General features: G+C 37.4%; 1 protein-coding gene across 1 annotated transcript in view; it reads left to right on the top strand.

Annotated features, from left to right (window-relative positions):
* The first annotated feature begins 1506 nt into the window (after positions 1 to 1506).
* GNA13 (G protein subunit alpha 13) overlaps positions 1507 to 10690 on the top strand; it is a 33784-nt gene continuing 24600 nt past the window's right edge. The window contains exons 1-2 of the mRNA XM_026711201.2: positions 1507 to 1984; positions 5429 to 5652. Coding sequence (XP_026566986.1) covers positions 1702 to 1984; positions 5429 to 5652 — 507 coding nt within the window. The 5' untranslated portion in view covers positions 1507 to 1701. The remainder of the gene's footprint in view (positions 1985 to 5428; positions 5653 to 10690) is intronic.

The following is a 10690-nucleotide window of genomic DNA, read 5'->3' as shown; positions in this document are numbered from 1 at the left end:
GTATCTAAACAATGCTTAATAAGGAAATAATAAATAATACAATTAATTAATAATGCTAGGGTTAGTAAGTGTTAGCAAAATGCACATCACCCTAAGATAAAATTAGGGAAGGAAATCTGCATGCTGTTTGGCTGAATAGGTTCACAGGCACATTTTTTTCCACATTTAATTATAATGTGACAAGTTACAATCTGTTTTATTTGTAGTTTGATTTAGTCACACCTGTGGAAATAATACAGAATATGAGACCAAACTTTTTTTTAAAAATATTTCCTATCTTTATTTAAACAGCTCAAAGCACTTGATATACGATTCTTCTCCAATTTTATCTCCCATCAGTCTGATACTTTAATCAACATACTACACTAGCTGATCTGATATAGGAATAAACATGTGTAACTGGAAATGATGAAATAAGTCAGATTCTTGCAAGTATTGTTATAACACCACCACCAGCCCTGCTCCAAATAACTTATGGCTTCCTGACTGAACAGTTAGTCTCTGTGTAGCATAAATAAATCCAACAAAGAAAAATACTATATATTTAAATAACAGTATATAGACAAAGATATATAGACTTATTTATTAACATTTGTATGCCATTGTATTCCCAAGGGCTAGATGATAAATAAATTTAATAAATATTACACACACACACACACACACTTTTATTGCTTTTAACCTTGTAAGCTGCACAAAATCACCTTGTGGTAAGATGGGCAGCAAATAAATTTAATAATAAATAATGGTGATGATTGGTGCATGCATTATATTTTATTCCATAGGGAGAAGTCCAGCTATCCAGATAATTACTTTGTATTTATCAAAGGAAGCCATACAGAACACCACACAGACTGGAGAAACAACCAGAAACTCAATTAACTAAAACAAGTTGCTGAATATTACATATTTTTGCATAGACAAGTTTATTAACATATTTAAGTCATACATGTAAAATGTTTTAAGTCCTGAATCAATTGTTTCATGAAAGAAATGGATGTTTGTTATGCTTTTGCTCCTGAACTGGCATTTATGTCAGTGACAGAATATTTTGAGGAGTTGCCACTTTTCCTCATTTGTTCTACGGATACCACTGACTCTTATGTGTGGTTTGATGGTACTCTTTATAGATAATTATCACTCTTTGCACTTCCTACATATAATTTTCTTTTGATTTTTCCTATTCTATGTCCCCTCTCCCAAATTTGGGGAAAAAAATATCAATCTGGACAACCCCAAAATGGATATATTCCAGCTAATATGTCATAAATTCTGGACATGCATCCTAACAGGCGAGATCAGCCGAGGCTCATAACGAGGCAGCAGCTCGACACACCAAAACATCCTATGCACCCTAAAGACGAGTTCGAGCCATTTTTTTTTAATAAATCAGCCCCCGGGGGGGGGGGGGAGAAGGGGACCCTATCACGTGACAATCCGAAGAAGGGGAAATTCCGAACACAGAGACCAGATGATAGGATCACGTGGTAGATCCAGGGGCGGGGCCAGTCAATTTAGAAGCCGAGAAGCGGGTACCACATGAAAGCAGGATGAGTCCGTGATTGGGCATTCTTGACGCGGCGTCTCCTGTCATAGGGGCAACCGGAGGGGCGGGGCCTGAGCGAGCGACCCGGGTTCCACGCAGGCGCAGAGCGGTGCAGGGCCGCTGCGGCCGCTCCCTGGCTGGCAGTGCTCGCTAAGATGGCGGATTTCCTGCCGTCGCGGTCCTCGCTGTCGGGTTGCTTCCCCGGCTGCATGCTCAACAGCACCGAGGCCGAGCAGCAACGGCGGTCTAAAGAGATCGATAAGTGCCTGTACCGCGAGAAGACCTACGTCAAGCGGCTCGTCAAGATCCTTTTGCTGGGCGCGGGCGAAAGCGGCAAGAGTACGTTCCTCAAGCAGATGCGCATCATTCACGGGCAGGACTGGGACCGGTCAGCCCGGGAGGAATTCCGCGCCACCATCTACAGCAACGTCATCAAGGGTACGGTTGTGGGAGGGGGAGGCGGGCAGGCTGGTCGCCCGGCCGGCCGGCTGAGGCAATTTCCGTCGGAGGTGCGGTCGCCGTGGGGCGACGAAGCCCCGAGAACAGAGAGGCGGCTTCGGAAAAGACCCCAAGCGAGGGGCTGCCGAAGAAACCCCGGCGTTGGGGAGCGAGCGGGGAGAAGCCGTTTAAACGCCCGAAGCCCCTCGTGCAGGAGATCTGCGCGGGCACGGCCGCAAAAGGAAAAAAAAAAAGTCACGCCTTATTTTCCCCCCCCCACACACCTTCCTGAAAGCATGGCTGAGGCGGCCACCTTCCGCCCGACGCTCGTTAAGTCGATTCCGTCCGGCGGTAGCACTTTGGGGACCCTCGAGAGGGAAAAACGGCGGCGGATGCTGGGAGGGGCTGGTGGAAGTTGGGGGGGAGAATAAAATGGGCTGAGGGAGATGGACTCCGGGCTGGGGTAGCATCCGAGGGGCAGGTGCCCCCCGTCCTCGCCTCGGTTTTCGGATCGGAGCGAGGAAGAGGCAGTTCGGCGAAATCGGCGTCTTGTCTGGCGGATGTGGCCTGAACGGGGGTGGAGGGGTGGGTGGGCAGGGAGGGTTTTGTTTTTTTCCTGCTTGAGTTAGAGATGCGGGAGCCGTTCAATCAGGCCTCGGGGTGAATGTCAGAATCGCTCTTTGTGTGCCCTGCGAGGCGTCGTCCTCGGTGCCTTAACGGGATGGCCTTTTGGGGTAGTAGTGAAGCCTTTTGTGTCAGACGGCCTTGTTTCTGTTGTACAAGTTGCAGCGGTCGCTCGCCTGTTGCGGTGGGGCTGGAGGGGAGCCCAGAGACGGAGGGATATGTGTGGAAGAAATTAGGGACAGGTTTGGAGGCATTGCTATTGGGGTCGCAAAACTGGTGTGGGCTGCACATGAGGTGCCTCTGAGAGGTGGTGGTGGGATGTTGAGATAGGGAGCTTTAATTTGGACATGGGGAAAATGTGCTAGGAAGGTCAGTTTCCAAAGAACGGGAAGGAAAATTTAGAGTAGCATAGATGTACAGCTTCATCCATGCCCGTGTTTCATTTTAAACAAATATTGTGCCCAGTGTGTATTTTGTTTTCTTTGGCATGGTCAAATGAAAATAGTTGTTGAAAGCAAAGATTTGTTGTGTTTTCAATTAAATCCAACTGAATTCTTGTTGCAAGTTATAATCATGGAGATAGATAACACTTTCTATTTTTAGATGCTGTGGAACTGTGAAAAAAAGATTTTGGAGGGATAGGTAGGGAAACCACTTTGCGGGATAAGTAAATGAGAGAATGGTAAGCATGGCACTAGTGGATGCTTTAGTTCTAATCATGCAGTAGCAGTTCATAGAAATAAATTTGGAAATTTTTCAACAGCAAATGTATTTTTCTTTTAATGCCATGCAAGAAATAAAACAACTTTGAACATCAGCTAATTTGTTTTCTTCTACCACATCTTAGAAATCTGGAAACCTGTGATAACATATTGTACTACAATTTAAGTGTAGCTTAAATAGACATTATTTGACACTGAAAACTGTAATAGACATCATTTTCATATTTAGTTATTAGGAAATGAAGATAAAACCATTTCAAATATATGAGTTGTATTTGTTTACATTCTGTGGTGGTTTTAAGATATAAGCTAGCTTAAATATAGTTTGATTTGAAAGATAGCTTATATATTGAATGAATCAACAAAATCATGTGTCAGTGAGTGCAGCGGAAATGCAACAAAAGTACTTAGCTTTGTTACATACATACTAGTGTATTAAGGCCACTGTTACAGTTTCTTGCAAAAGATTGCTAATAGAAGAATACACTATAATACAAAGTATCTGTTGTAATTTACACTCATTCCATCACTAAAATATTGTTTCATGTTTGTCAGAAGTATATATTTCTTGGTAAATAACTTTACGTGTACTTTTTTAAAAATATAAATAAAGCCTCAACTGCTAATTGCTATTCTAAATTGTTGGATACACTAAAAACAAACATTTTCAAACTTAATTTTGATAATGGGACAATTTGTATATCTAATACCAACAGTAAAATGTATAACAAAAACAGACTACAGTTTGCTATAAAAATCAAGACATTTCCTTTAATTTTATTTTTTTCTTTAGATTTATCTCTCTCCTTTCCAGGCACTCAAAGCAACATACATACTGGTAATACTCCATTCCAATTTCCCCCTACAACAACTGTGCAACATAGTTTGGCCTAAGAGAGTGACTCACCCCAGATTACCCAGTGATTGGAAATAGAGTTGAACCTGGGTTTCCAACCTTGTCCAACACTGGGTCTTGTGGATTAAAAAACTATTGATAATACATTCAAACCATAAAATAATTTGTCTTGGCTGTTGTAATCTTGGTCACATTTTATTATAGATAATGATTATATCAGCCTTTATGAAATACCGTAGTGAACTATACAAAGTGCATTGTGTTTATAATCGTGATATATTGATAACATTAATAAATATTAGTTTACATGCCTAAAAGGTGTTATCCTAATGCAGGTGGTGACCTTTAGCAAAAGACAAGTGGTAATATAAGACTGTCATCCAACAAGTCTATGACAATGGTGGAACAAGAACTTTTTTATGCAGTACACCAATATTCCATTGAGTGTTGAACCAATTAATACACATTTTGCTTTTAAAATTTTTATTTTTAAATATTTCTTAGGTGTTTAAACATCAAAAGGGTTTACAATGTAGTCACATTTATTTGTATTTTAAGTTAAATCCAATGCATTTAATTGAATTTTTGTTGCAACTTAGATTCATTTAAACTTTGACATATGTGAGAATGATTAATTTATATTTTATCATTTTCTCCTGTTTACTGCAGCTGTTTCTCTGTGTGTTTATGAGATGTAAAACTGCTGAGTTGAATATAGTAGAACTCCAGAAGCATGTAATTAATTTTCTCTACTTTAAATGTCTGGAATTGCGTATATGGAAATAATATGAGCAATACTAAACCTTTTACTGGAAAATTAAAATTTGTAAAATGTGATTCCAAATTTGCTTGAATCAGAATGCTAGGTGAATAGATTTCAACTCAGTCTTATCAGCCGTCACTTCTAATTTAAAGAAAGTGTTCTTACTTTGAGAAATTGACTGCTTTAATTATTTAAAAACAATTTTAGAAGTATTTGTCATATGTACAAGAGCTGGTGAAATAAAAAGAAATAAGAGACCTCGGTGTCTATAACTTGGTTCAGGTTACTATAGTGGACTTGGGATTGTTATCTGTTTGTAGTCTGCATATATGTTTTTCCATTATAGTTTCTTAAATTTTGGGTGAGAATACGAAGCTGTCTGTATACATGGGTCGTGTTTTGTGTTTTGAGCGTATCCAGTTATTAAGATTAATGTAAATGTATTTGGAAACTAACACATAGTTTCAATTTTGTTGAAGGTGTTAGAGTCCTTGTGGATGCTCGTGAGAAACTTCATATTCCATGGGGAAATCCTGCTAATCAAATAAATGGCAACAAGATGATGGCCTTTGATACCCGTTCAGAAGTGGTGCAAGGGATGGTGCAAACCTATACTTTCTTACAATACCTTCCAACAGTGAGAGCTTTGTGGACCGACAGTGGTATCCAGCATGCTTATGACAGACGCAGAGAATTTCAGTTGGTAAGAGATATAACTCTTCATGTTTTTGTAGTTACCGTGATAGTGCAATTTAAAATCTTTTATAAATGAAATGGAGGTATTTTTGGTGAACTTTTAGTTACATGAACATGAATTTTAATACTGTACTTAATGATGGACATAAGGGTAATAAGAACAGTAAAATTAATTTCCATAAAGCCAAAATGCAGAACTATAACAGGTTTAGAATTTAAATGTTGATTTATAACCAATATTCAGCAGGCATATTTTTGTTCACGCAGTGAGACTTCCTAGTTCCTCTCCACTCAGTTCTTGGTACTTTCCTAGCTGGGCTGCTTTTTTATTTTCTTATTTTGCAGACATTTCATAACTTAGCTAGGTAATATTATCAGTGCAAAGGAGACTAGGCTTTTTTGACTGTCATACTCCCACCAAGACTGGCAGGATAAGCCACTATATATAAACAGTCAGAAAAGCCCAGTCTCCTTTGCGTTGATAATGTTACCTAGCTAGGTTATGAAATGTCTTGACTTGACGGTTCCTTTATTAGGGAATTGTTTCCTCCCTAGTTGTTCATCTGGTGCTGTTTCTTGATTTATTGGGTGTTGACTGCTGGGGGTGGGTGGGGGCAATGTGTACTAGGCTGTTTTCTTCCTTCCTAGGTTTTTCATTGTATTTTTTAAATGGTATGGTAACAGTTTTGCAATTGAAATGGTTTCAACTGGTAAACTTAACATTTTAAATCCAAATCCAATAATGCTAGTGAATTTCTAAAAACGTGGTACTCAGAGAAATCAGTAATCAGTAGACACATGGAGATAAAGCCCATTTATATATACTCCTCTCATACTGATGATGTTATCTAGCTGGGTACAGTAACATCTTCAAGAAAATAACTAAGCTCACAGACTACCAAGAACTAAAAAGTTCAGCCATCAGCTATACATATTCCTTACTACAGATCTGAACCCTTTACAGGCTGTAGAATGGTTTGAACATTATGTAATTTGTTTCCAAATTATGAATAATGTTAGTTGTTGCTGTAATATTAAGCAAGAATGTGTAGATGGCTGTTTGCAGTGTAGATGGTTGTTTGTATGTAGTGCATTATACACGAAGATTACTGTAATAGCATAGAGTATTTTTCATAATGTTCTATAGTTGGGAGATTTATTGTACAAAAGCACGCCGGTTATAATGAAAACTTGTGCACTGAATACATTGTTATAAATCAAATCTGTACTAGAGAGCAGGAAGTAAGTTGAACATTTATTTCCATATCTTTAAAGACTACACTCTATGTCTTTAAAAGCTATGTCCAATATTTATTGAATGTACTTCCATTGTGCAATAGACGTTCCTGGTTCTCCCCCCACTCCCCCAGTCTAAAATCAACTTTAGTGGATGTCCTATTATTTGTGTGTGTGTATATATAATACATATAATATATATATATATATATATGATTTTGTTCTATCATGATAGCTTTCTAGGTATGGGTTATCATACACTGTTGCAAGTGTTGTCTTTAATACATGTTCTAAAAAGAGAAATGGCAGGTAAAATCCTTTATTAGGAACGTTCCCTTAAAAAAACATTTTATTTTAGATTTATTTTATGGTAATAAGAAATCCATATGCTTCATTGTGATAGCTCAGTATCCAGATCAGAATTAGTGGGAATTGAGAAGTAAACTAGAATATTTCAGAGAGACTCACATATTGCAGAAGTAGGAAGAATAAAAAATTAGGGAAATAAGTATAAGATTGGGGAAGGTGGAATCCAAATAATATAATGGGAATGTCAGTGCTCTTTGACTGTTGAACATTGAGTGGCCTTGGGAAAATTAAAAATAGAAAATCAAGATGTATAAGAGGGAAGGCATAGAAGAATATGCAATATATTGGAAAGAAAAGGTGTCATGCTGGCCTGAATACTGCAGCTACCAGGAGCTAGCTACACAAGAACATTGTTTTACAAAAGGATTTCCAACAAATCAGAGAGCTGAAGTGATGGAAGTTCATAGGCCAAAGGCTAATTTCACCCAGCTTACCTTTGCCTTTTTTATGGGATATTTCCAATTGCCCACCTTATTTACTAAGCTGAAGTGAGTTCAGTGGATAATTTGCTTTGCAGTTGCATGTAATTGTTTTAAATTTCTTTAAAAGAACAAGGTTGGCATGCACAGGTGATGTCCCTGTTAAATATATTGCTACTTTAGATGTCATATTATTTATCACATCACAGTATGTCAAAAGTGGTGATGTATAAATTTTCCCTCCTGCTAACACAGTTGTCCTGCTTGCATCTTTGAAAAACTTCTGTGGTTGAAAAAAAAACTCTACACTGCCATGGGATATGTTATAGGAGAGCAGAACTGATTGAAATAGAATGTATGAAAATGTTTCTCTACTTACACAGAGTATTATTGGACCCAAACCAATACGAACAGTATGTAAAATAAACCAACAGCAATACACCTTTAATGTATAAATGTAAAAACAGGAAGTTAAACATTTCATTACTTTATGAGCCTCTTCTGAGATAACTTGGGGAAAAGGAAGCCTTTGTATTTTTTGTTCTTTTAACCAATTTTATACTGGATTTGGAGAATGGGGAGAAAAATTAATGCAAAGCCATTTCAGTTATTGCTTGAATACTGGAAAGCAGCTTTCTCCAACTTTGGTACCTGCAGATCTACAGTTTTCAGCCCAAAAATTCCTCAAGTGGTTTGATCTGATATTTTTTGGAGTTAAGTTTATTGGGAAAGGTTGGTCTACAGTGTCATGGTTCATGAATGTTTTAACAGTGCAAAATCACCTCTCTCCCATTTAAATAAGGACATTAATGCTTCAGAACTCTTTATGTGATTTGATTAAAGTATTTAGAAATTTAAAGTGTTTTTTATCAGGGCAATCTGGTCTACCCAAATATGAGACAGAACATACTGCTTCCGCTTTCACCTTTTCAGCCACAATCCAGGAGTTTTCACAGGCAGTCAGTCGCTTTTACGGCAAACTATTTTTGTGTTGAATTCATATTTACTGACAAAGAAATAAAGGGAGGCTAGTATAGATCTGTTTCAAGCTATTTAGCTCTCATTAGTTGGCCTTACCCTTCTGGGATTCGAACCCGGGCTACTTGCATATTAGGTAGATGTTATTAGCCTCTAAGCCATGGGTTCTTTATCGCTTGTCAGCTATTATCAGGAGAAAGAGTGTTTTTTATCAGGGCAACCTAGTCTACCCAAACATGGGATGAAGCTTGCTGGTTCTGCTTTTGCCTTTTCAGCCCCAATCCAGGAGCCTTCGCAGGTAGTCACAGTGACATGGATCGTTTTGGTGCTATATCTTGCTAATGCAATCTTAAGAATTGTTTGAAAGCCAAATTTGTTAAGTGCACATTTTAAAGAAATGATTGCCAAAATAATGGGATTGTCCATTCCAATCTAAATTATTTGAGGTAAGTTTAATATTTTTATTATGAAATGATAATCAGCATACACAATTGTGAATAACATTGGGAATATTTTTCATTAGCCATCTATTTAGTTGATCTTTGATTTGTCACTTACTTATAGTGACAAATATAAAGCACTTCTTCTATGTAATAAAACAATACATGCAGTTTCCATAGTCCACAAAACCATAAAGATTGTGTCATTAAAAGAGAGGTTCAGTTTTAGAACATGTAACCTTTTAACCCAAAGGAAAAAGTTTACAAGTACAGTATGGAATGCATATTGTGTAATAGTAAAATATTAATGCATTCAATATTAATGTTACTGCATCCAGGGTTTCAGTTATAATAATTGGGAATGAAAGGACAATAAATGACTGATGCAGAAACAATGGGAAGAAATCTCAAAATACACTGTCGATATGTCATAATACTTTTCAAAGACATTCCTACGTAGATTGCTGTGACTTTCCATAATTTCAAGATAATGTTTGCCTTTTAGATTACTTTTTATAATGGTACATTCAAGCCTATTTGACTGTTTTTCAGTATGGGCATTTTTACAGGAGATTCCTGTATAGAGTTTTAGAGTTGCTTTCTACATTTCAGCTCGGATACTGCTTGCTTTGCAGGCAGGTATACTAGTTACTCACAGTATATTTTGAATACACTGTGAGTAACTTTTCTCAGCATGTTAGAGGAAGTAGAGGAAAGAGATTCATCCTTGCACATCCTCCACCACCTCTTCCTGCACAGAAATTTAGTACTCTGAAAAAAGCACATGTGACTTTCAGCCAAGTTTGGAAGTATGAATTGCTTATTTGCGCTAATTTCTTGCATCATAGTCTTTCCCTTCCCTTTTACTTCCTGTCTCTGACAAACTTCAGTAATAAGAACTGAATGACACAGTACCAGAAAGTGTTGTTGTTCTTCTACACATTTGGTTGTTCATATTTAAGTATTTTGGAAAGTGAGCAGGATATAAATTGCCTTTAACCTGCAGCATATTTTAAATCTCCAGGTTGCTTAGCAGTTACATTCTAAACAGTTGCTTTTTAAAAAAAAAACCCAGTTGTTTTAGTGTGTATGTGCACACACATATACACAGACATGCACATAAATAAACACACAACAAATAAATTAGGCTTATATGTGGTACTAATTACAAATGACTCTGAATAGTGTATATTCCATGTGCATTCTTTTCAGTAAGAAAAATTAAAACTATATATATTCATATAGATGCTTTTAGCATGGATATATCTGAAATAGAGCTTTTAAAAATAATCTATACAGTATTTGAGACTTATATTATTGCTAGTGTAAGTGTGATAATGTAGATCAGATTTTCAGCTAGTTCAGTTCAATTTTCAATCCAGTCATCTTCCTTCTTGCCCAATAAAAGTGTTCCTTAAATGGTACTGGGCTCACCAAATATTCCTGCCACCAGAAAGGATAAAGACAATATTTGCCAGTTTGTTATTTCCTTGTCACTTATCAATTGTGGTTTATGAAAATCTGAATAAGAGGATGCCTCATCTCAGTGGAGCAGTAGGAATGTTTCATGAGGAGAGGGAAGTCCTTGATAGCACGAAGAGAA

The sequence above is a fragment of the Pseudonaja textilis genome, chromosome 2, assembly GCF_049901715.1.
Source record: "Pseudonaja textilis isolate UNSWEBS1 chromosome 2, rPseTex1.2, whole genome shotgun sequence".
Classification (NCBI taxonomy): domain Eukaryota; kingdom Metazoa; phylum Chordata; class Lepidosauria; order Squamata; family Elapidae; genus Pseudonaja; species Pseudonaja textilis.
This window is presented reverse-complemented; position numbering and strand designations above follow the sequence as displayed.